This window comes from Panthera pardus, unplaced genomic scaffold (genome assembly GCF_024362965.1).
Source record: "Panthera pardus isolate Hobbes unplaced genomic scaffold, ASM2436296v1 HiC_scaffold_20, whole genome shotgun sequence".
NCBI lineage: Eukaryota > Metazoa > Chordata > Mammalia > Carnivora > Felidae > Panthera > Panthera pardus.
The window spans coordinates 63,112,961-63,140,050 of record NW_026526766.1 but is presented as its reverse complement, the minus strand read 5'-3'; the positions used below and the strand labels follow the sequence as shown (position 1 = coordinate 63,140,050).

The following is a 27,090-nucleotide window of genomic DNA, read 5'->3' as shown; positions in this document are numbered from 1 at the left end:
ATGCTCCACTGTCAAAATCAGGTGAGCAGAGTAAGGGGTCTCACTATTCAGATTCCAAATGTTAGTTCTGGATAATCAAAGTTTACCTGTAATAAACATAGATTAGAATGTCTACTTTGGGACTTAACCCTGGATGGTCTCTGCTTTTTGGGCTTTTTCTCTTTTGTGAAATGGGAAGAATCCAAGATTAGGTGATGGTTAGAGGTTACCATGACAGAATTTCCAGTGTCAAGGGTGGTGAGCAACTGGAGATCCTTCTCGCTGCAGATGAAGAAGGACGCCAAAAGCGTTCAGGTAAGTTGTAGGCACTTCTTGGGACATGGTCTGCAGTGAGTCTTTAATGAAATGTTTATGGTGTTTTGGTAAAGTAACAGTTTCAATAAGGTTTTTCCTCACAACTCACAAAGATTCTTTTTTTAAATGCTTTTTTTTTTTTTTTGAGAGAGAGAGAGAGAGAGAGAGCACGAGAGGAGGGGAGGGGCAGAGAGAGAGGAGGGCAGAGGATCCAAAGCAGGCTCTGGGCTGACAGCAGAGAGCCCGATGTAGGGCTCAAACGCAGGAACTGTGAGATCATGACCTGAGCCAGTCAGAAGCCCAACCGACTGAGCTACCCAGGCACCCCACAGCTCACAAAGATTCTTTGCTTTTTTTTTTTTTTTTCAAAGATTCTTTGCTTGACCAAACTTAAGTCAGCCTCCTCAATCTTCTCCTAAGCCCTTCTGTACACTTCCTTGTAAAATCCAGTGTTAGCAAGAATCTTGCTAAATTAGTTTGGCAAGAAACCCCACCCTCGATATCTGATCATCGTGGCCTATTTTTAGCATGGATCCTGTCAAGTACCTTTAGCCAGAGTCACTCTTTGCACATGATGCTTCCTCTTAGTGATTTGCTATCCACCATTCCCTATCCTGTTTCTTGGCTATAAATTCCCATTTGTCCATGCTATGTTCAGAGTTGAGCTTAATTCCCTTCTGTAAGACTCCATGTCAGGGGGTCCCTGTACCTATCATCATGGCTCCCCTTGACGCCTTACCATCTTCAATAAGTGCCACTGAATAATTTTTTCTTTAACACACCCAAAGGGATGGATGAGTAAGAATCATAGCTGTGAACCTTAAAAGGATCTCTTAGAAGGATCTTCTATTGTGAGAGATGGAAGCTGTTGTCAGGGTTCTGGTTTCCATGTTGGGTGGTGATTTCAAGGGCATTTCTTATTATTGTTGCTAATAGATAGAAGTCCTTATATAGACACGTAATGAGAACTATGATTAATCTCTCCCTGTGACCCCCAAGTCCAAATTTTATAAAAACAAGAAGAAAATGAAAGAGAAAATTAAAGAGAAAAGAGAAACCCAGTCTTTCCTAGATTACCACTCTTCCTGCCTCTCCCTAGAATCTCTTGATTTATTACCTTTCATAAAATACCTTCATGGCTGTTCCGCTTTGGGTTTTAATCTGAAAAAATGGCTCCCTATTACTCTTGTATGTAGTTATTATTATCTATGCCTAATGATAATCACATAAAATAAAAATAAACACCCTTTAAACTACCATTCAACATGCAAATTAGAGTCTTTCTATATGATTTTAACAAATTGAGTATGAAACAACTTCAAACAATTGTGTGTTTCTCTTCATATTGGATGAAGTTTAATCACATATAATTTTTAAAAACCAAAATAACAACAACAAAAATGTGTTAACCTCTCATGTAAAAGACGTCTGGAAGTAGGAGGTCTGCGACTGGTCCAGGAAATGGGAATAGCTTCCCAATCTCCTGTCTGTGACAGGTGCAACTGTCAGCCTGCACTCTGAGCGAGGAGCCTAAGTTGGGGCTTGAACTCACGATCCTGAGATCGAGACCTGAGCCAAGACCAAAAGTCTGGATACTTAATCGACTGAGCCACCCAGGCACCCCCTGGGCATTCCTAATGACAGACTCCATGAGAGCGTGACATACACCTCATTCTTATCTCATTCTCATCCATGGTGTTGGCACTGTCAGAACAGTACTTCAGTAAATACTGCTTGTAAAATGGAGGCTGACTGGATGCTCAGGGGGACAGATGGGCGTTCAGATAGATGGATACAAGATTCCATGGGAACTTAATATCTAGTACCAACTCTGCTGACATAAGAAGAAATCACATGAGCATTCATTGGCTTTACTGCCTTACCTTGTGACCACTGAATAGACGTTTCAGAGTAGGTGTCTGCAAACCAGACTAAGTATTTCAGGCTTTTGCATCGTAAGGTCTCTGCCACAACTATTCAACTCATGATAGCAGCCATAGACCCATGTAAATGAATGACCACGTGCCAGTAACACTGAAATTTCGATTTCATATAATTTTCACATGTCTCAAAATGTCCTTCTGTTTATTTTTTAACCATTCAGTATTATAAAAAACCATTCTTGGTTTGTGGACTGCACAAAAACAGGCAGTGAGTTGTAGTTTGCTAACCCTCAGCCTACAAAGGCAAACTGACCCAGAATTAGAAGCACTAAGAAAGGTAATAAAACAATGAGGTGAGAACCCTGGGAGCTGGCTTTCACTTTTCTTTGGCTTTCCTTTTTCTTCCCCAGGATCATTCCACTTGCCTTTCCTCGGGTCCTCTTCCTCGGAATTGGTCTTCAACCAACGTGCACATTTTCTCATACCACAAGCGTTACATCATTCAGAATGGTTTTGCTTAAAATAGGTTACTGGGAGACTGAAAAACATTTGAGACCCAAAGTAATAGCTTTCTAATGAAGGGCTTTCGTGCACTGAGAGACATCATTTCCTTAATGTGAATAAATCTGTGTGCCCACGTGATGGAATATTATGTTGGCTTCTATTCCTCTCCCAAAAGAAACATGCTTCCTGTTTGCAAGACTTCGGGTAGCCCTGAGGGCAGGAACAGATTTACATACCTCTGCTTGAACAAGTAGTGATGACTTATCTGAGGGGAAAGAATATTCTGCAGTTCTCGTTTGGAGACTGAGTTGGCTTGAGGCCTCACTGCTGTTTTTAAGAAGTGCTTAGACTTTAGGTAGTTTCATTCATGATAGGTGAATAAAATAAAAGTTACAATGTATGACAGATTACATTTTCAAATACCACTTAAATGTGCATTTATTGGGGCGCCTGGGTGGCGCAGTCGGTTAAGCGTCCGACTTCAGCCAGGTCACGATCTCGCGGTCCGTGAGTTCGAGCCCCGCGTGGGGCTCTGGGCTGATGGCTCGCAGCCTGGAGCCTGTTTCCGATTCTGTGTCTCCCTCTCTCTCTGCCCCTCCCCCGTTCATGCTCTGTCTCTCTCTCTCTGTCCCAAAAATAAATAAAAAACGTTGAAAAAAAAATGGGCATTTATTATATACTTAGTGAAAACTTGGCTCTTCCACAGTAAACCCTAAGTTATCACCTTCAGCTCTCACCTAGTTATTTTTGGATCTTTTATTAATTAAACCTCTGTGGCCTGTTAACTAAGTGATTTCTGAGAGATGAAGCTCACAAATGACCTCTCTCAATGCATGAAAGCCCTTCATTAGTAATGATAGCCACTTTTCAGACATCTCTTTCATAATGCTCTTCTCCCTTTGCTCAGCTCTCTTTTATGTTCTGTGCAAAATTTTTAACCTTCTCATGTAAAAGAAGTTCTGGAAGTAGGCTTACCTCCTTCTCATCTACGGTGTTGGCACGGTGTCAGAAGAGCTCTTCAATAAATATCAGCTAAAATTAAAGGTTGGGGATGGGTACTGAACCATCGAAGTCACTCCCGGAAGACTGACAGGTTAAGTGGAAAGAGCCACAGACCTAAATCCCATGCCTGGATAGGTGATCTAGTTTAGCCAAACCTTTCTGATTTTGAATAAATGTTTACAGTCTGGCTTTTGGAATTAGGAAAGGTTGTACTTGGCAATTCTTCTCAAATCTTTCGTCATTTGCAAATTGGGGATGATAATCTGTAACGTCCAGGGTGAAGTGAGATCTAGAGGAACGTTCACTAAGACGCCTGGGTGCAGTGGGATTCGGGGCGGAAGTGGGGTGTCCGCTCTTATTTTCATTATGGGTGAAACCAGTTCCCTCCAGCGGAGAAAATGCTTGCAAGCCCGCTGGGGCTGCGAACAGCGCAGAGACCTAATCCTTCCAGAATTTCAGTTTCCTTTGCCATGAGCCTGCTTTTCCCTTTCTCCCCATCAGTTGGCGCCTTTTGCCGTCCTTTTCCACCCCCCTAAGCTGGTCGCTCCGCAGCTCGCAGGTCACATGGCCTGCCGGAGCGCGGGGACCCGGCGCGGGAGCTGCGCCGCGGGAGGAGGCGAGGCTCCGGCGCGCACACGAACCGCGCGACACCCGCTCCGCTCGGGCCTCAGGGTCGGGCGACGGCTCCTCAGTGGCGATGAGCCAGCCAGCCTAGGCGACACTGGAGGCGGCCCTCGGCGTACGCGGAGGACGGAGCTGACCGCCTCCACCGGGTAGGTTTGCACTGCGTTAGATATGCCCAGCCCCTCTGGCATCGCGGCCGGAGCGCGGGGATGAGGATTACCGGGGCCGCCGCTGGCGCGGGGAGAGCAGCGGCGGGGGCTTGCGCAGCTCGGGAGGGCCTGCGCCCCCGGCCGTGCGCTTTAAGCAGGCGAGCTTCGCCGCGGCCCGGCCCGGAGCTCCGGCCGCTTCCTGCCGGGGGACTGCGGGGACCCCAGAAGGGCTTCCTCCGCGCGGGCGGGGTCGGTGTCAGGGTAGGGATGAATGAGTGTCGCGGCGAGGGCATCTTTCCACCCTTCGCCTGCCTCGGCTGCGCCGCGAGGCCGACAGGAAGGCGCGAGCCGGGCGCGTGTCAACCCAGGTTAAGACCCGGGTCCTGGGAGCCTAGTCGGGCCGCACAGCCGAAGAGCGAGCGCATCGCCTAATGGCCGCGCGCTTGAGGCGAGGGTTCCTCCCGCGTCAGCCCCTCGGGCTAATCGGGCTCGCGGATTACGCGCTGCTGCGGCGTGGGGTTTCTGCGCAGTGGGGGACCGAGGAAGGGCGACCCGGCAGAGGAAGGCGTCGCTCCCAGCTCCCGGAAAGACCGGCTGAAGGGAGCCACCTCCGCGATCGGAACCGTTAGCCTCGACCGACGAGTAGGGAAACTGAGGCCCAAACGTGGCGGGGACTGCCCAAGGTCGGCGGCAGGAACTAGATCCGGGACTGTGGTCTCCAGCTCCCATTCTCTTTCGGCGAGGAATAGAGAGGACCACCCCCCGGTAGTCGCATCATCCTCCTGGCCTCTGGGCGCGGGCGTTGCCGGTTCCGCACTGCGCCCTTGGTAGTCAGGGGCGAGAGCTCCTGCAGGGTGGGTGTGACCCTGGCATCCCCTGCTGGTCCCTTGCTGTCCCCGGGGGAACCGCAGAGCGACTCCAGTGATGATCTCACTATGCAGACCATTATCAAAACCTGCAGGTTCAGTGTGTGCGTGTGCGTGTGCGTGCACGTGTATTTATTTCGCCAGGAGAACTGAACCTGGTAAGGGGATAGCTTTTTTAGGGGTGCATTCTAGAGTGCACTGTACCAGGTACTTTAGGAGGCGACAAGAGAAAACTATGTGTGTCTAACACCAATATTGAATCTTTTAAAAAAGGGTAAGTGTATTGCATTCAGGAAACAGAAAAATGTGAAGGAGAAAATAAAGATGACAAAACTTCATCTAGATTGTTGAGATTTTCTGGATGTCTTCTTAAAGGTTTCTCTGCATGCACACATCTAAACCAATAAGATGGATAAAAATAGTATCTTGTTTTAATTTGCATGTCTGAATCCCCCCCTCCTCTCCCCCCCCCCCCCAACCGGGGCAGTAAATACCTTTTTCCTCTGTGTACTGGCCTTTTGCATCTGTGTAGGTGAACTGTCTTAATTCTTTTGCCCCCTTCCAACTTGTTTTTTAAGTAATCTCTACACACAAGGTGGGGCTTGAACTCACAACCCTGAGATCAGGAGTCACAGGCTCCACTGACTGAGCCAGCTAGACACCTCTCTTTTGCTTTCTTTTTCTTTTTCTTTAATTTTTAAAAAAAATTAAATCTAAGTTAGTTAATGTATAACGTAATAATGATTTCAGGAGTAAAATTTAGTGATTCATCATTTACACATAACACCCAGTGCTCATCCCAACAAGTGTCCTCCTTAATGCACATCACCCCCATCCCCCCACCCAACACCCTGCCAGCAACCCTCAGTTTATTTCCTGTATTTAAGAGTCACTTATGGGTTGTCTCCCTCTCTGTTTTTATCTTATTTTTGTTTCCTTTCCCTTATGCTCATCTGTTTTGTATCTTAAATTCCACATATGAGTGAAATCATATTGTATTTGTCTTTGACTTTTTTTGCTTAGAATAATACACTCTAGTACCATCCATGTTGCAAATGTCAAGATTTCATCCTTTCTGATCGCCAAATAATATTCCATTGTATATATATATACACCCACATCTTCTTTATCCATTCATCAGTCGATGGACATTTAGGCTCTTTCCATACTTTGTTATTGTCGATAGTACTGCTATCAGCATTGGGGTGCATGTGCCCCTTCGCATCAGCACTCCTGTATCCTTTGGATAAATACCTAGTAGTGCAATTGCTGGGTCGTAGGGTAGTTCTATTTTTAATTTTTTGAGGAACCTCCATCCTGTTTTCCAGAGTGGCTGCACCAGTTTGCATTCCCACCAGCAGTGCAAAAGAGTTCCTCTTTTTCTGCATCCTCACCAACATCTTTTGTTGCCTGAGTTGTTAATTTTACCCTTTCTGACATGTGTGAGCTGGTATCTCATTGTGGTTTCGATTTGTATTTCCCTGATGATGAGTGATGTTGAACATTTTTTCATGTGTCAGTTGGCCATCTGGATGTCTTCCTGGGAGAAGTGTCTATTCATGTCTTTTGCCCATTTCTTCACTGGATTATTTGTTCTTTGGGTGTTGATTTTGATAAGTTCTTTATAGATTTTGGATACTAATCCTTTATCTGATATGTTATTTGCAAATGTCTTCTCCCATTTTGTCGGTTGTCTTTTAGTTTTGCTGATTGCTTCCTTTACTGTGCGGAAGATTTTTATCTTGATGAGGTCCCAGTAGTTCATTTTTGCTGTTGTCTCCCTTGCCTCCGGAGACATGTCAAGTAAGAAGTTGCTGCGGCTGACGTTGAAGAGGTTTTTGCCTGTTTTCTCCTCGAGGATTTTGATGGCTTCCTGTCTTATTTGGGTCTTTCATCCATTTGGGGTTTATTTTTGTGTATGGTATAAAAAGTGGTCCAGGTTCATTCTTCTGCATGTCACTGTCCAGTTTTCCCAGCACTACTTGCTGAAGAGACTGTCTTTATTCCATTGGATATTCTTTCCTGCTTTGTCAAAGATTAGTTGGTCCATTTCTGGGTTCTCTGTTCTGTTCCATTGATCTATGTGTCTGTTTTTGTGCCAGTACCATACTGTCTTGATCAGATTACAGCTTTGTAATACAGCTTGAAGTCCGGAATTGTGATGCCTCCAGCTTTGGTTTTCTTTTTCAGGATTACTTTGGCTATTTGGGGTCTTTTCTGGTTCCATGCAAATTTTAGGATTGTTTGTTCTAGCTCTGTGAAGAATGCTGGTGTTATTTTGATAGAGATTGCATTGAATATGTAGATTGCTTTCGGTAGTGTCGACATTTTAACAATGTTTTTTCTTCCAATCCATGAGCATGAAATGTTTTTCCACTTTTTGAGTCTTGTTCAGTTTCTTTCATAAGCTTTCTATAGTTTTCAGTCTTTTGCTTTTCAATTGGAGCGTCTTTCTGTTCCTGACTTTTAAGCACTCTTTGCACATTACACATTAAAGTAATCTGTCATTTATGTTGCATAGTGTTTCCTAATCTGCCTAATGTCAGCTTTTCATCTTTGACCATATACAAGTTTAACTTTTTACTTAGTCATATATTTTTTCAATGGTTCTGCTTATGGACTTTGCTGTTAAGGTCCTTTCCTAAACCAAGTTTATAGAAATATACTTCTGTATTTTTCTTCAGGTACTTTTAAGCTTTTGTTTGACAGTATTAATATGAAATTTATTCTAGTTTAAGTTATAAAGTGGAGCACTAGTTTACTTTTCCTGCATAGTTAGCCAGTTGCTGCAAAGCTAGTAAATCCATTTTTCACCCCTGATTTAAATTGCTTCAAGTATGGCAGATTAAATTATTACATGTTTGTATCTGTGTGGATTTCTGCATCTGTCTATTTATTTATCAGTACATTTTGGTGCCAGTGCCATGTTATTTTAATGACTGAAGTTTTATAGTAGGCTTTAAGGTCTTGTTAGACAGATTCTCTCTTATTACTCTGTATTATTTTCCTGGATCTTAGAAAAATCAATTTAATTGAAGCATAGTTTACATACAATAAAACACAGCATTTAAATGTGTATTTTGAAGAATTTTGTCAAATGTAACCACCATCACGATAAAAATTATGAAGCATCACATGACATTGATGTCATCACTGCACAGGGCTAATCTTTGATATATCCCCCCAATTTCTGTATATATGCCAGAAAAGTAAGCATTTCCTGGCCGTTTTTATTAGTACGAATTCCAGAAAATCTTTAGAATACTTTCATCAAGTTAACTAACCTTTCCCTGCTCCACCAAAAGAAGCAAACAAAATTTTATTTGGATTTCTCTTGGATTTTTGATAACAGCGGCCCTCAGGGTATAAGGGCCCTGGCAGACATGTTCACCATCCCAGTCAGTGCACAAGACTCAGTATTTGTTGAATGAACGTTTAATAATTGCCATAAAAGTAGCACGTGCTCTTACAGAAGTGTTGAAAGCAAAATAGGAGTCTTCCATACATTCATCTCCTACTAAATTATATTCCATATTAAAAATAGAATGACCATACTATGTACATATTTTTTTTTTTTTTTTTTTACAATTTGCATTGACATAATTTGCATTCTTTTCCCTTTAGAGACTTAAAATCTGCTCAGTTTGGTATAACAAGTTATCATAGACTGGGTGGTGTAAACAGCAGAAACATTTCTTTCTGAGCCTGAAAACCTGAGATCAGGTTGCCAGCATAGCTGGGTGCTGCTCAGGGCCCTCTTCCTGGTGTATGGATGCCACTTTCTCGCTGTTCTCATTGGCAGAGAGCAGAGAGAGGAAGCAAGCACACTCCCATTTCTTTTTTTTTTCTTTAATTTTTATAATGTTTATTTCTTTCTTGAGAGAGAAAGAACGCAAAGGGGAGAGGGGCAGAGAGAGAGGGAGAGAATCCCCGCAGGCTCCACACTGTCAGCTCAGAGCCCAGCTCCGGGTTCAAACTGACAAACCATGCGATGAGCTGAAATCAAGAGTCAGAGGCTTAATGACTGAGCCACCCAGGCACCCTTCCCCATCTCTTTTTATAAGGGCACTAATCCCAGCATGAGAGTTCCACCACAAAGACCTAATTACCTCCCAGAGACCCCATATCCAAATACCATCACGTTGAAGATTAGGGTTTTAATACAGGAATTTTGGGAGAACACATTCAGTCCATAGCAGAGACCTCGCCAAGACTTTTTTAATGTTAGTATGTTTAAAACTTTCTCTTCCTTTTTAATGGCTCCTTATCATCCCTTTGTATAATTATCTAGAAATATGTTCCCTGTTGCTGGGCCTTTTTTTTCCCTGCAGTTCCTCCTTCTTCCTTTCCTGCTTTCTCCTACCCTCCCCTCTCCCACTTCTTCCCCCCTCTTTATCTTTCTCTTTCATCCTATTACAAACAAAACTGGCATGAACCTTCCTTTTCTATCTTTGATAGCATGTGTTGGGATTTCTGCAGGATAGATTCCTAGAAGTAGAACTTCTAGGTCAAGGGGGATGCATACATAAAATTTTTATAGATACCCGGCTCAACTTTCCTTCCAAAGGTTGCACAAATGTATTTGCAAGTGCCCGTTTGTTGAACTAGGCCACTCCCTCTTGAAGTAAATTGAATTGACCTTATGTTAAATGTAGAGACTAGTTCCGGAAAAAGAGAACTCTATCACCTCTTTCATTAGTGAGGCTTTCCAGCTAAAAAAACGTTATTTTTTTCTCCACTTAACTAAAGACTTTCTAAGTATCTTTCAGTAGAATTTTATAGTGTGTGTGTATATTCCACATATTTAAAAAAATTTCGTCCTGGGTATTTTAGGGTTTTTAACCTCATTTTGACAGGGATCTTTTATCCCATTGATTAAGTTGGTTATTATCTGATTAGGTGAAAGCAGTGTGTGTGTGTGTAATATTTTTACATATTAATTCTGTTATCAACCGCAGTTTGAAACTCTTTTACCATTTCTAATTATTTGTCAGCTGATTTTCTTGGGTTTCCAATCTGTGCAGAAACAGTAGTGCATATTGGTTGAAGATGTGGGTTCTGGAACCTGACTGCCTGTGTTCGACTATTTGAGTTTTGCCACCCACTGAAGAGCTTTGTTAACTGTGGGTACAAGTTAACTCTGCCTTAGTTTTTTGAGGTATAAAACAGGCTGAATAATAGTACTTCTCCTAAGCTTCTTTAAAAAAAAATTTTTTTTAACATTCATTTTTGAGAGACAGAGTGTGAGAGGGGGAGGGGCAGAGACAGAGTGAGACACAGAATCCAAAGCAGGTTCCAGGCTCTGAGCTGTCAGCACAAAGCCCGATGTAGGGCTCAAACTCACAGACCGTGAGATCATAACCTGAGCTGAAGTCTAATGTTTAACCCACTGAGCCACCCAGGCACCCCTCTCATAAGCTTCTTATGAGGATCACTGAGATGCTTAGAACAGTGTCTGGCACGTAATAAGTGCTCAGCAAACACATACAAATAAGTTGATCTCTGCACATTATGTGGCCAGGCTTTTTGATACTCCCAATTTTATAGCTGAGGAATTGAGTCCCACAGAGGTCAAATGACTTGACTATGGACATTTATTAGCTCAAAAACATTGAGCCTCTTCCATGCATACAGTTCTGTGATGAGTCTACAAGGGATACCAAAGATAAATCAGACTGAATCCACTAACAAAGGATTTATAAGTCTAATTGACGCATAAGTCAGGGGCCATAAATAAAGCCATGGAAGGCAGCAGGCATTGGGGACAAAATACGGGCTTTGGAATTTTTCTTCTGTTTTAATTTCTTGCTTTCAACTTGGTAGCATTTTTTTTTTCATGTAAATGGAATTAGTTCCACTGCTATTTGAGAGTTGCTATTTTGGTTAAATGAAATAGATGTAAGAGTCTACTACTGGACTTGGATATATAGCAGGAGCTTAATAAATGGTAGCTATAAATAGATACAGTCTAAAGTAGAAAGTGACAAATGAAGGTTCTGGGGGGAACGTTTATGTAAAAGGCCCAAGCAGTTGAGAAACAAGAGATTATTTCTGGTTGGGGGAGATGAGGGTTGGCTTTCAGAAGAGGTCCCCCCCTTTTTTTTGTTAAGTTTATTTATTTTGAGAGAGAGAAAGAGCACAAGCCAAGGAGGGGCGGAAAGAAGGAGAGACAGAATCCCAAGCAGGCTCCATGCCATCAGCACAGAGCCCGATGTGGAGCTTGAACTCATGAATCGTGAGATCATGACCTGAGCCAAGATCAAGAGTTGGACCCATAACTGACTGAGCCACCCAGGCAGCCCAGAAGAGGTTCCTTTGGAGCTGGTTCTTTTTTTTTTTTTTTTTTTCTTGAGAGAGAGAGAGAGACAGAGAGAGTCTGTACATGTGCATGAGCCAGGGAGCGGCAGAGGGAGAGAGAAAGCGAGAGAATCTTAAGCAGGCTCCACACCCAACGTGGACCCCAGCTTGGGGCTCGATCTCACAACTGTGAGATCATGACCTGAGCCAAAATCAAGAGCTGCCTCTGAGCTGATTCTTGATGGTTGAGTAGACTGTGCGAGGAGAAGAATAGAGTCTGGAGAGATAGCTGAAGCTGGATTTTGAAGAATCATGGTGAAGAATTTGGACTTCATTCTATAGTCATTGGGGAATCCTAGAACAGTTCTACAGAAAAGAGTGCCATGTTCAGACCCATGCTTCAGAGCATCAGATGGATGCTGATGATGTAACACATTACCATCATTTCTGCTGTCTTTCTGACAAATGGCTTTCATAGCCATTGTCTCATTTTGTCTTCACAGTGCCTCCATACATGAGATATTTTTAATTTTCCTATTTGACAGCAGCAAAATAGTCTCAGAGAGATCAAATGATTTCTTTACAAATGGACCTAATTAGCGAGTGTTGGGACCAGACCTGCACCCAGATCTTATGGCTTTGAATCTGTTGGTCTTTCTGGAAGTCATAGGCCTAGTTAGGAGGCTGTTGCTGGTAGCCAGCCTGGAGGTGATGATGAGTAGCGAGGGTGAGGCAATGTAGAAAGGCATGGCTATGGGAGGGGAGGAGAGAAGAGAGGTGTACAAGAGGCCATATGGGTAGCATTGCTGGGATTTGGAAGTGACTGGCTAGGAGCGAGAAGTCAGAACATACTGGTCTTTTGGACCCAAGGTGCCTGGGGGTATGGTGGTGCCATTCATGCATGAGGGGTGACTTGGGAAACAGTCCTCTTGACTGCTTATCTCTTCAGGCTAAGCCTGGTGTACTGCTTCACATATCCCTGTGACCCCTTCAACTTAATTTTCAGAAGCTGCCATAAAATGTAACTTGTCATTGTTACTCCATTTATTCATTCTAGCCCTATTTCACGTTCATTTCTTGGTGTCTTTGTCTTTTACTATCTTTTCTGAGCCCTCCATCCCAGACATGGTAACAGGCATAGTCCAATTTACAAAATGGTTGTGTTTCAAAGTGCACTAGTAAGGCCTAGATAAGAATTCAGGAATCATTACGCCATAGTATCTGGGCTGTAATGGTGTCATTGTTTCCAGGCCACCTCACAGATGCAGGTCAGTCCACAACATCACTGGAGCATGGTCCTGAGTCGGTGATGCTGTGGGTGACTATGGAATTCTGGAAGAAGACAATCGGGGTAATAATGTAGACATGGTCCTCCTTCTGCCCCACCCCCACGATTGGGCTGGGAGTAGAGAGCTCCTTCCCTTGAACTACCAATTCAAAATCCTTTGTTTTAAGGTAAGTTATCTTAAAACCAAATCAGTAAAGTGAAATAAATTATAGGTGGCCTTGGACACCCGACCCCACTGTGCAGCAATTGGTTAAATCCTTTAAGAAGATGCTTTAAAAAGCAAACAGAACGTAGTCTTGAATGCCTACCTCCATGTGGTTGGATTTTAGGCCGACCAGTCATCTGATCATTAAAGGATCTGTTCCCACCTCCCATGGTCCAAGATGGGTGGACTAGATTGTATTATTGTTCAAGATATTTTCTTCTTTTCTTTTCTTTTCTTTTTTTTGGAGAGAGTGCATGTGCGCAAGTGAGGGAGGGACAGAGGGAGAGAGAGAGAATTCTAAACAAGCTGTACACTCAGGATGGAGTCTGATGTGGGGCTTGATCCCACGACCCTAGGATATCAAGAGTCCGATGCTCAACCAACTGAGCCACCCAGGCACCCCTGTTCAAGGTATTTTCTGCCCCTTACTGGAGAGACATATCTTTCCCTAATCATTGGTTTCAGGCTTGGCCATATGTCTTTCGGTACCCCTTCTTGCAAGAAAATTACATAACTGTTGTGTTGAACTTAAGAGTTGTTATGTAACTTGCTCTGGTCAGTGAAATGTAGGTGGACATGACGTGTGTCATTTTTGAGCCGTAGCTTTGAGAGCCAGCTTGTGGTTCACTGTTTCTTTCTCCTCCGCCACAAAACCACCAATGTCCAGAAAAGAGGCAGTTCCATCTACCTGGGGCCTGGAGTGCAAATGACAGGGAGCAGAGTCTCAACTGATCCGTAATGGACAAGTAACATGAGCAAGAATTAAGCCTCTTTCTTATAAAACCCGGAGATTTAGGGGTCATTACTGTAGTCTCTTTTGACTCATACTGAGTATAATGATATGGCAGCCAGATGCCTTATGAGCATTTTAGAAATGTCGCCTACTCTGAACAAATTGCTAGAACCTTTCTTTTTTCATGAGGGCTTAGAAATTGGCCTGCTGCTTTTGCTTTCTATTGAACCTTCATTTTCCCTTCCTCTGCTCTGTGGGTGGAGTGCATTTCCCTGCCCATTGCTTCAGCTAGTGCATGGTGAGTGGACTTAACGTGTGGCATGCTTAAGTGAGGCTGTAAATGAACCTTCGTGTTTTGATTCTTGTGTATCTGCCATCCACCAAAAAAGCATGCCCAGATGGCTGTTTCTTCTGACACTGGACCTGGAACAAGAATTACATGAAACGACCTGATTCCGACCTGCAGTCTAGAGCTGAACCCAGCTGAACCACAGCTGTGCACAGATCCGCGAGCAAGAAATGCATGTCCTTATCGTAAGTTCTAAAGGTCTGGGCTGTTCCTCACCCCAGCTAAGAGCTTATCAATGTATGTGGGGACCATGTGTCCTCGGAAATGAGTCCTATTCCTTCCCTGAAGGTCAGGAGAAGAGCAGTCTCGCTACCATACTTTTTTAATTTTTTTTTTTATTTTTAATGTTTATTTATTTTTGAGAGACAGAGAGAGAGCATGAGTGGGGAGGGGCAGAGAGAGAGGGAGACACTGAATCTGAAGCAGGCTCCAGGCTCTGAGCTGTCAGCAAAGAGCCCGACGTGGGGCTCGAGCTCACGGCCCGCGGGATCATGACCTGAGCCAAAGTTGGATGCTTAACCAACTGAGATACCCAGGTGCTCCTCACTACCATATTTTTAAAGCAAGGTATTTCTGAGATGTTAATGATTTTATTGACCCTAGAGGGGAAATTGCCTGGGTTTAAAGGTCGTCTTTATGTCAGCACCAGGTGCCTCAGTTCCTGACCCAACTGCCAGAAGGAAGAGAGAGAAAATCAGGAGCCTAGGGTGGCAAGGGAAGGATACCGCCTGAGAGCAGCAGCACAGGGTGGCTTGGATAGAACAGACATCTCCTTAATTTCGCTGGCCCCACTTTAATAACAAAATCTAAGGGAAATCATCATGCTTGCTTGATAGACAGCTTCAAGAAAGGCTTCTCCCCTTCTATCCACCTGCCACATACAAGCCTCTTTTGTACAGAAGTGTTGAAGGCAGCCACACAACCACACCAGGACCCTCAGCAAGATCCTAGAAAATAAAGCAGGAAACCACGGGCCTGGAACGACTTGGATTTAAGAGTGTGCTGTCAATCATTTGTTCACTAAGTAAATACTTGTGGACTTATATACAAGCAAGTACACTTACGTATATTTCCCCCCTTTTCTACACAAATGGTAGTGTGCTATACATACTTTCTGTGTCTTCTGTAACTGAAAAAATATCTTACAGTTTTTCCATATCTGTGCATAAAGAGTTTGCTTTTTGTAACTTTTTTTTTTTTTGATGAGAACACTTAAGTTCTTCTCTTTTAGCAAATTTCAATTATACAATACTGTATTATCAACTGTAGTTACCAAGTTATGCATTAGATCCTCGGACCTTGTTTATCGTACTTTTTTTAAAGAGCTTATTCACCTTAGGGGTCGCTGAGTGGCCCAGTTGGTTGAGCATATGACTCTTTTTTTTTTTTCTTTCGAGCATATGACTCTTGATTTTGGCTCAGGTCATGATCTCACTGTTCGTGAGTTCAGACCCCACATCGGACTCCTCGAGATTCTCTCTCTCTCTCTCTCTGCCCCTCCCCCAAAATAAATAAACTTAAAAAATAAGACCTTGTAAGTAAAAGTTTATACCCTTTGACCAACTTCTCCCTATCCCCGCACCGCACCCCTTAGCACCTGATAACCATCTTTCTTTCTTTTTTTTTTAATGTTTATTTATTTTTGAGAGAGAGAGAGAGAGAGAGAGAGAGGGAGAGACAGAGCTCAAGCAGGGGAGGGGCAGAGAGAGAGGGAGACACCAAATCTGAAGCAGGCTCCAGGCTCTGAGCTGTCAGCAAAGAGACTGATGTGGGGCTCAAACTCACGAACTATGAGATCATGACCTGAGCTGAAGTCAGATGCTTAACCGACTGAGCCACCCAGGCACCCCATGATAACCACCTTTCTATTCTGTGTTAGGTTCCACATTAGATGATACCATGCAATACTTGTCTTTCTCTGTCTTATTTCACTTAGCATAATGCCCTCCATATTCATCCATGTTGTCACAAATGGTAGGATTTCCTTTTTTTCTTTAAAGGCTGAATAATATTCCATTTCATAGATATACCACATATTCTTTATCCATTAATCCATCAGTGGACATTTGGGTTGTTTCCATATCTTGGCTATTGTGAATAACACTGCAATGCCAGATACCTCTTCAAGATAATGATTTTCTTTCCTCTGGATATATACCCAAATGTGGAATTGCTGGATCATTTGGTAGTTTATTTTTAATTTCTTGAGGAACCTTCATATTGTTTTACATAGTGGCCATACCAGTTAATGTTCCAGCCAGCAGTATACAAGGGTTCCCTTTCTTTACATCCATGCTAGCATTTGTTATCTCTTGCCTTGTTGATGGTAGACATCTCAGTAGGTGTGAGGTGATATATTACTGTGGTTTTGATTTGTTTCTATGATGATTTGGTGATGTTGAGCACCTTTCCGAGCACCCTGTTGACTGTTTATATGTCTTCCTTGGAAAAATGTCTATTCAGGTCCTCCTTTGCTCAATTTTAAATAAGTGAGTTATTATTATTATTATTATTATTACTGTTGCTATTGAGTTGTATGAATTTTTATATATTTTGAATATTAACTCCTTGTCTAATATGTGGCTTACAAATATTTTCTTCCATTTTATAAGTTGCTTTTTCATTTTATCGATGGTTTCCTTTGCTGTGTGAAGGCTTTTTAGCTTGATGTAGTCTCACTTGTTTATTTTTGCTTTTGTTGCCTGTGCTTTTGGTGATAAATCCAAAATCATTGCCAAGACCAGTGTCAAGAAGCTTATTCCTGGGGTGCCTGGCTCAGTCGGTTAAGTGTCCAACTTCGGCTCAGGTAATGATCTTACAGTTTGTGAGTTCAAGCTCTGCATCAGGCTCTCTTCTGTCAAAGAGATTGCTTCAGATCCTCTGTCCCCCTCTCTCTTCCTTCCTTGCATGCATGCTCTCTCTCTCTCTCTCTCAAAAATAAATAAACATTTTTTAAAAAGAAGCTTATTTCCTATGTTTTCTTATAGGAGTTTACAGTTTCAGGCGTTCTGTTCAAGTCTTTAATATATTTTGAATTGATTTTTGTGAGTGGTCTAAGATAGGGGTCCAGCTTTTTGCATATGGCTATCCACTTTTCCCAGCACCATTTATTTATTTATTTATTTATTTATTTAATGTTTATTTATTATTTATTCTGAGAGAGAGTGTGTGTGCACGCGCGCAGGGGAAGGGCAGAGAGCGAGGGAGAGAGAATCGCAAGCAGTGAAGAACCAGACACGGGGCTTGATCTCATGAACCGTGAGATCATGACCTGAGCTGAAAACATGAGTCAGATGCTCAACCGACTGAACCCCCAATTGTCCCCCAGCACCATTTATTAAAGAGATTATCCTTTACCCATTCTATACTCTTTGCTCGTTTGTCATAAATTAATTGACCATGTGTGCAAAGGTTAATTCTGGGATCTCTATCCTGTTCCATTGGTCTGTATGTCTGTTTATGCCAGTACTATATCTTTTTGATACAGCTTTGTAATACAGTTTGACAACAGGAAGTGTGATGCCTCCAGCTTTATTCTTCTTGCACTAAATTGCTTTGGCTATTCAAGGTCTTTTGTAGTTCCATACTAATTTTAGGATTGTTTTTTCTATTTCTGTGGAAAATGCCATTGGAATTTTAATAGATATTGCATTGAATCTGTAGATCATTTTGGGTAATATGGACATTTTAACAATATTAATTCTTCTACTCCATGACCACAGAATATCTTTCCATTTATTTGTGTCATTTTCAGTTCTTTCAATAATGTCTTATAGTTTTCAGTATACAGATCTTTCACCTCTTTGGTTAAATTTATTCATAAGTATTTTATTCTTTGATGCTCTTGTAAATGGGGTTGTTTTCTTAATTTCTCCTTGTTAGTGTATAGATATGCCACTGATGTTTGTACATTGATCTCAGATCCTGCAACTTTACCAAGTTCATTTATTGGTTCCCACAGTTTTTTGAGTGTTGGGGGGCTATTAGAGCCAGGTGATCCAGAGGCTCATCCCTCAGGTTATTGCCACAAAAGCTGGGGCACCAGACCTATGTACAAGTGCTTTCCAGAGAGGTACTGGCGATCTGGTGTTATCATTGGAGGGGCCCATGGAAGAAGGTGGGAGAAGTGCCTATGAGCTCCCCTGGGCTCTGCACAGAATCTCAGCCAGCTCCTAGATATGTGCTAAGTTAGAAGCTGGACTCTCTGGCAGGTGCTTATAAAGTATGCACTCCAAACCTTTCCAGGGAAAAACTGGGGGATAGGCATTTTTTGCCTGCTTCCTCCATGATGAGCCCTGGAGGGGACAGAAGTGGCAAGTGCCCATGAACTCACTAAGAACCGCTTCTTTCTTTACTATGGCCCTGTTGGTCCCCTGGATGAAAGCCCAGTTGGCATTTAGAGCTAGATGTTTTGGGCGCCCATCCTTCAGGTGGGAGTCCTAAAATTTGGAGTGCTAGATATGTGTGTGCTCCAAACCCTTTACTCCTCAGAAAGAAGCTGTGAATTGGGAGTTCCCTCCAGATTGTATGGTGCTGTACTGGGGGTGGGGTTTATCGCTGGTGTGTGTTTCAGCCTTTCCTACCTGATTCAACGTGGGTATTATCTCATTTTCCCTATGTGTACGAGTTGCTCAGCTAGTTTCTGGATTTCTCTCACAGGGAATTTCTCACGGTGTAGCTGTACATTTAATGCATCCATGGAAGGAGAGAAGTGCAGGAGCCTTCTATGTTGCCATCTCGGTCTCTTCCAAGTTTGCTTACTTTTAATGGGTACTTTGTATTCCATTCTTTGGATGTACCATAATGTATTTGACTCACTCTCAGCCGATGGGCACTTGGCACCATTTTGCTATTACAGATGATGCTGCAAGTCATTTCTCACATATGAGAATATATACCTAAGAAGGAACATTAGAAATGGAATTGCTGAAGGTGCCCCAGTACCACAATTGGTTAGCACACGGCACTTACACAGAAATGGAATTGCTAAGTCATTCGTGGTTTTCTTAGATAGTCCCAGATTAATTCTATAGAGGTCGTGCTGATTTATACTCCCATTAGCAAAATATATGAGTGCCAATTTGGTAGGTCGTCCTTTGCATGGGCCAGGGACAGCTCCCCTAAGGAGATTGTACTAAAGGATGAGAAAAAGCAATCTGTATGAGGAAGCAGGGAAGGGGGTGGACTAAAATGTTCCAGGGTGAGGGAGCTGTGGGAGCAAAGGCCAGGAGTTGGGTAAAAACATAGCATAGTCAATGTTCTGAAAGATCAGTGTATCTAGAGCTTTCCTGCTAATTGGTGACATGTGGCTATTGATTACTTGAAATGTGACCAGTCTGAATTGAAATCTGCTGTAAATGTAAAAGATACACTGGATTTCAAAGACTTAGTACAAAAAAAAAAAAGAACATAAAACACCTCATTAATAATTTGTTCATATTGGCTTCATGTATTGTGTTTAAAATATACTATTAAAATTAATTTCATCTGTTTCTTTATAATTTTTTACTCTGGCTGCTGGAAGATTTTATTGTACTTTAAAATTTTTTTTTTAACATTTATTCATTTTTGAGAAACAGAGAGAGACAGAGCATGAGCGGGGGAGGGGCAGAGAGAGAAGGAGACACAGAATCCGAAGCAGGCTCCAGGCTCTGAGCTGTCAGCACAGAGCCCAATGTGGGGCTCAAACCCACAAACCTGATCCTGAACCCACAAACCCACGATCATGACCTGAGTCAAAGTCAGACGCTTAACCAACTGAGCCACCCAGACGCCCCAAGGAAGATTTTTAAATACATGTGTGACTCAAATTATATTTCTATTGGACTATGCTAGTCTAGAATAAGAATTGGTAAACTACGAGCTGCTGGCCAGATTTAGCTTACAGCTTGTTTTTATGTGGCTGGAGCACTAAAAATAGTTTTTATATTTTTAAAGCGTTTTCAAAACGAAAAAGCCTAAGAAGACTGTGCAACAGAGATAGTATGTGGCCCACAATATCTGCAATATTTACTGTCTAGCCCTTTACAGAAAAATATTGCCAACCTCTAGTTTTGAGCAACTTGAGAAAGGGATGGTAGAACGAGATGACAGAGAAGACAGAGTAGGGCACAGTCCAGATCATACAGGGTCTTGTGGACTATGATAAGACATTTGGATTTTATTAACAGAGCAATGGAAAGCTACAGAAGGGTTCTAAGCAGGAGAGTGATATGATCAGACTTATATTTTAATGTTTATTTTATTTTTGAGAGAGAGAGAGAGAGAGCAGGGGAGGGGCAGGGGTGGGCAGAGGGTCAGAAGCAGGCCCAGTGCTGTCAGCACGGAGCCCAATGTGGGGCTCAAACTCACAATCACGAGATCATGACCGGAGCCGAAGTCGGATGCTTAACCACCTGAGTCACCCAGGCATCCCCGGATTTATATATTTAAATGATAACTGTGTGCATGTACACACACACACACACACACACAATCTTTAAACATCCCTCCCCTGGGACTTATCTGGACTAGAGTGTCACATTCTTGCTTTACCAGAAACTGTCACTGGAAGAGAGTGTTGAAGGAGTATGGATAGTGATTTCACACCAAACACAGAGCTTGCACAGTCATCATAATCACATTTTCATCTTTGCACTCATGATGTGCCAGGCATTCTCCAAGCTGCATGCCTTATCTTGTATTTTGTTCCTTCTTCTAAGTGGGTACAGCTCTCTTGGGTAATAGCAAGAGTAGGGAGGACAAGGTGAGCAGGAAGCCACTGGAATGACTCCATTCCCTAGCAGGAGTGTAAGCCCAATCCAACTTCAGTTCTTGGCTTCTACTAGGAGTGATATGAAACTGGTGAGGCCATATGGACGTGCACCTACATCATTTATTAACTTCATTGGCCTGAGCAGTTCCAGGGGGAAGCAACCAGTCTTGTGTACTCGGAACATTCACACACCAGCAGGGTTGCATAGAATGCAAACCTCTCCCTGCCATTTCCCTCTTCAGGTACTATCCGGATCTCTTCCTAGTACTGGGGTAGTCTGTCTCACCTCTGGGATCCCACAGTATAATCTGCTTCTGATGCTGACATGGGACTTCCTTGAATTACTATGTCATGGTCCTATAGAGAGAGGTGTGGTATTCTACACAACTCTAGTGGGCTGGAAGGTAACTGCTGTAATAAACGAGTCCAAAAATTATTAGTGACTAGACACAGTGGTTTACGTCTTACCTCCCACATAGCCCCCTTTAGACTGGGAGGCTGCTCCGAGATGAGCAGTGGGAGGGACCTCTGTTCTATGCAGTCATTCAGGAGCTCAGGCTCCTGCCGTCTGGTGGCTCCACCTCCTCCAGATCCACCAAACCTGTCCAGTAGGTTGGCAAATGGAGAATGAGAAGGCACATCCACTCTCAACTACCTTGGCCCAGAAGCCACACCTATCATTGGCTCACATTTTCCTGGCAAGTCCTAGTCAACATGACCTCACCTGGAAGATGATGGACTAGGGAATGTGGTCTTTCTGTGTGCCCAGGAAGGGAGGAACACGGATATGGCAGCACTGAGCCCTGCAACACAGCCTCATGTGGTACCTGGTCAGGTACCACACAAGATAACTCACAAGCTGGGGAGTTTCTTCCAAATGTGTGCACGCTTTATTATGCTTCTGACATAAGGGGCTTAGGTTTACTGTCTAGTCTTTAGGCACTGCTTAGTTTTGCATTGCCCTTAATGCTGTAATACTGGCTTTATCCTTTTAATTTTGTTTCTTGGTATGATCTGTTTTCCCTCAGATCATTAGACCTACTTATTCCCAAGGTATTACTCAACTTTCTACGTATGTATACATTTTTAAAAGTTTTATTTATTTAAGGAATCTCTACACCCAACATGGGGCTCAAACTCATGAGTCTGAGACCAAGAGTCACAGTCTCTTCCAACCCAGCCAGCCGGGCACCCCACATATGCATACATTTTAATGGCATTTATATTCTGCACTATTTTGCTCTGTAACACATTTAATTTCCATAGTAACTCGATAAGGTATTATTATCATCTCCATTTTAGAGGTTAGGAATCCGAGCTGTGGAGAGGTGATGTGAGTTTCCACCGGCTGAGTGGCTGAGTCGGGAGTCACACGTGTGCCTGACCTCAGGCCTACGCTCCGAGCCATCACATCACACAACATCCTTTCCACACCAGGCTGGGGGCACCTGCCACTTGCATCTGCATCACCACCTATCCCCTCTCGCCCTCATTGAAAAGCTGCTCATAGAACTTCCTTCAGACACCTCCTTCCCTCCCAAAGGCTGGGGCCCTCGAGTTCGCTTGCATCTGGAAGATACTGGTACTGGTTCCTGTGGTAGTGCTCTAAAAAATAAAATGAGAGGACTATCAGGACTAAATTGATAGGCAATTTTAAGTATAGTTGCATGAGATTAGAGAAATAAGAATGGAAGATCTTGACAAAGACACTTCAGAGAATCCCAAACAGTCCTTTTCTTATTTGGGATGCGCAGAAAAGACTGTTTTCAGAAAATTGCAATGCCCAGTCAACCAGTACTCACTACACACTTACTTTAGAATTTGCTTTAAATATGTATTTCTTCTTGCTTCTCTTGTCAAGTCTGGATTTTTTGTCCATCTTAAGAACGCATATCTCTGTAGCTGCTGAATTGAAATAATGATCTTACTAGCCTACCTGGTGATTTTCTGGTGCACTGTAAGCCTAACTAAGCATCTGTAGGCATGGCAATTTCATTAGATACACCAAGGTTTCCTTGCTCATAGAAATAATGAAAAAATCCCAGAGACCAGGAACCAGTACAACCAAAGAATACTGTCCCGGAGAAGATCCTTCTAAGTCTCTAGTAGCTACAACCTAGGATTAGAATTTCTGGTTTGATTTGTGCTGAGTTCTGTCCCTGGGCTTTTTAAGGCCTCTTTTACCATTCTGTCCTTCCTCTTTCTTTAGGTGTCATCTGTGCTGAGGTGGGCCTGCGTTCCAGGATGGTTTGTTCTTGGGACCAGACCTGACCAGAAGTTGACCTCATGAGCACGTCAGCCCCTCCAGCTGCCATGCTCCTCCGGAGGCTGAGGCGGCTCTCCTGGGGCAGCACTGCTGTCCAGCTCTTGATCTTAACAGTGGTGACGTTCGGCTTGCTGGCCCCCCTGGCCTGTCACCGCCTTCTGCACTCTTATTTCTATCTGCGCCATTGGCATCTGAACCAAATGAGTCAAGAGTTCCTGCAGCAAAGTTTGAAAGAGGGTGAAGCTGCCCTCCACTATTTTGAGGAGCTGCCTTCTGCCAATGGCTCAGTGCCCATCGTCTGGCAGGCCACCCCCCGCCCCTGGCTGGTCATCACCATCATCACCGTCGACAGGCAACCTGGCTTCCACTACGTCTTGCAGGTGGTGTCCCAGTTCCACCGGCTTCTTCAACAGTGTGGCCCCCAGTGCGAGGGCCACCAACTCTTCCTGTGCAACGTGGAGCGTAGTGTAAGCCATTTCGATGCCAAGCTGCTGTCTAAGTACGTCCCCGTGGCCAACCGCTATGAGGGCACCGAGGATGATTATGGTGATGACCCTTCAACCAACTCATTTGAGAAGGAGAAGCAGGACTATGTCTATTGCCTGGAGTCCTCCCTGCAGACCTACAACCCAGACTACGTCCTGATGGTAGAAGATGATGCTGTTCCAGAAGAGCAGATCTTTCCAGTCCTGGAGCACCTTCTGCGGGCTCGCTTCTCCGAGTCCCACCTCAGAGATGCCCTCTATCTGAAGCTCTATCACCCCGAGAGGCTCCAGCACTACATCAACCCTGAGCCCATGCGGATCCTGGAGTGGGTCGGTGTGGGCATGTTGCTGGGGCCCCTGCTAACCTGGATATACATGCGGTTTGCCAGCCGTCCGGGGTTCAGCTGGCCTGTCATGCTCTTCTTCTCCCTATACAGCATGGGTCTCGTGGAGCTGGTGGGCCGGCACTATTTCCTGGAACTGCGACGGCTGAGTCCTTCCCTGTATAGCGTGGTCCCTGCCTCTCAGTGTTGCACCCCAGCCATGCTTTTCCCTGCCCCTGCGGCCCGCCGGACCCTCACCTACCTGTCTCAGGTGTACTGCCACAAGGGCTTTGGCAAGGATATGGCACTCTACTCACTGTTGAGGGCCAAGGGGGAGCGGGCCTACGTGGTGGAGCCCAACCTCGTGAAGCACATTGGGCTCTTCTCCAGCCTCCGGTACAACTTTCATCCCAGTCTGCTCTAGTGTTCCAAGAAATGCCTTTCTGAAATTGGCCATTCTTGGCGATTCCGATATCGAGCTCTTTCTTTGGACGTGGTTGCTTGCAGTCATTTCATTGTTTAAGGTTGTTAGGGATCTAGGCACTGAGGCAGCTGAGAACATACACATCAAGAACCTTGGCTTTGGTAACTCCAGCAGGATCAGATGTTGGCCCTGAGTCGGGACCCCTCTCCCTCCACACAGCCATACTGCCTCATGCAGTCTGACCCACCCACCGAGGGGGCATTTACATACCAGTTCTATTCTCCAACTGTTTTCAGCAATGCTTTGTGATAGAGCTGGTGACTGCCAAAAATAGTGTGCATAAAGATAGGACTGTTTTAGGATTTTAAGGGTAGAATTTGGTGAAAGGTGAGATCCTTTTGAATTGATTTCTTTCTTTCCAGGCATGAGAATGGACGTGTGTCCAAAGAGGCAGGACCATGTTGCTAGGTTCCATTTGTTTCTTTGACCTGGTGTAATAAAAGCCAGTAAAATCCATTGCAGGGCCTGGCGACTTGGAGACAGGTGATCACGTTTCTGTTTCCTGGTGTTTTTTTCCCCACACATCTGTAGTGTACTGCTAGTCAACACCGCTAGTGAGAACTTTAAGTCACAGCAAGATCTACAGGCACCTTCTGGATCATCAAAACCAGATTTCTTATGTTCAGTAGTGATTCAGTATTGAATATTTCTGTCATATTCTGATTCTTTGAAAATTGGACATTGCCGAATGATATAAAATGGGTGAGCTCACTAATAGCGTATCCTTTTCCCTTATTTTTCTGGCTAACCATTCACCCTCACTTTTTTCTTCTTCTGGATATCATGGTGTTAGAGAAAGAAAAAATGTAGACTGTGAAGTCAGAAGGCCTGAATTTTTATTTCAGATCTCTGCCATGCCCTAGTGACGTGAACCTGGGCAAGTTATGACCACTCTGAGTCTTAGTTTTTTCACCTGTAAAACGGGGATGGTGATACCTACCTTTTAAAGTTGCCTTGAGGATTAAATGACAGAATGTATGTAAAACACCTAGCAAGTGCTTATCCCATAGAAGGCACTTGACGAACACTAGTTCTTTTCCTAGAATAAGCATATGAAATTCAAGTGTATTTTGGATAAAGATATTAGTGATAGTGTTTAAAGTGTGCAGTAGGGCGTAGGGCTTCCACCTGGGGAGCAGTCATTCTGGACCAAACTACTAGAATAAAAGCTGACTTGGCATTGTGACTTGTGAAGAAGGTGTAGCTCAGCTTTCATCTGGCGCCTCTTCCAACCAAGCCAAAAATAATTGTTCATTTAAATGGGAAATGGTCTGAGACTCCTCTTTAGTTTATTCCAAGACTAGCATCTGAAAATTACTTTTCTCCAAAGTTCCACATAGATGTCCTTGGACGATATTTATCAAGCCAGTGGCCAACAAGTCCCTTTGTGAGGATGTGTGTCTACATTGGATTTCAAGTGTGTTGTGTGGATCATTTGTTTCGGTGCCATGCCTTCTTTTCCTTTTTAAATTTCCGGTAAGCTTCCATTTGGAGAACCCCTCAAGAGCACTGAGGCAGTACATGGGGGTTCCACACCACATTTTGCACGTGGACAAACCGAGACCAAGGGATACAAAACAACTTCTCTGGGTTCACACGGCTGGACAGCAGCAGAGCCAGGATGGGAACGTAGCTCCTCTGAGTTCCTGCACTTTTTTCTTAACCACATTCACTTTATAAATATCTATGTAGTCAAATTCTCTTTTGTAGAATCTGATTGTAACCTGGACTGAAAAAATGTCTCTGTAAGCTAACATGGTAGACCCTCATTGTCCCATTGGTCTTGGGGAACAAACAGGCATAAGTATGTGTTGTGTTGTTATCGTGAGATGTTACATGTCCCTCAGGAACGTCCAAAGTGAGCAGAGCTACTAGATGACTTATCAAGATGTTCAGACTCCACTGCTAAATTCATCTTCTCTCAGTGACTGGTTTATCCCCGTGTTCAGGAACAGAACTGCCTTCAACCTACAATTCATTAGCATTTGTTCCATTAACAAATGGATCTCCTCACGAATGTTTTGTGCCCAACGGCAGGAGAGTCCAATCCAAGCTAGCCAGGCAGAAGATAGGGAATCATTGCTGGTTTATATTTCTGCTCTAATTCAGTTGTCTACCGCATGCAGACACCCCCTCCCTTGACTCCTGGATGGCTAAAGCCATTTTTGCCTTGTCTCATTTCTCTGCCTACACAAAGACACCTTCCCCCATAGATCTTAACTAGAGTCTAGTGTCCTTGGACGTTTTCTGCAGATGCAGGCCCCGTTCTGCCATTTTGTCCCCACCCGCATCTAGCTCTCCCTCATACCTAGAGTCCATTTTTTGTATGTTGTCCTTCATTAGGACAGTTGACAGCTTTACACCGAGGCTGAAGTCTCATTTAATCCCAAGCAAGGGGGCTAGAGGAGAACTAAAGTCCCCTTCCCATAACAAAGGACATAGGTCATCGGGAGGATGAAGGTCTCTAACAGAACCTGCTCACCTTTCAGGGTTTAAATTATGATCAGGCCTAAGAAGCTCCCTATTGCGACTGAGTGTATTTGCATAGACATATCAGTTCCAATAAAAGCAGCTGTTCCACTGA

The 27,090-nt window shown here is 43.7% G+C and overlaps 1 protein-coding gene across 4 annotated transcripts; it reads left to right on the top strand.

The window, feature by feature from the left end:
* PGAP4 (post-GPI attachment to proteins GalNAc transferase 4) lies at nt 1–27,090 on the top strand. Of its 4 annotated transcripts, none has more exons than XM_019454319.2 (2): nt 1–21; nt 23,158–27,090. In XM_019454319.2, exon 2 carries the CDS (start codon nt 23,235–23,237, stop codon nt 24,444–24,446), a length of 1,212 nt encoding a protein of 403 aa, XP_019309864.1. In that variant the 5' UTR covers nt 1–21; nt 23,158–23,234; the 3' UTR covers nt 24,447–27,090. The 4 variants fall into 4 exon arrangements, with proteins under 4 accessions (XP_019309864.1, XP_019309863.1, XP_019309861.1 ...); XM_019454318.2 differs by lacking the exon at nt 1–21 and adding an exon at nt 114–294; XM_019454316.2 differs by lacking the exon at nt 1–21 and adding an exon at nt 4,239–4,456.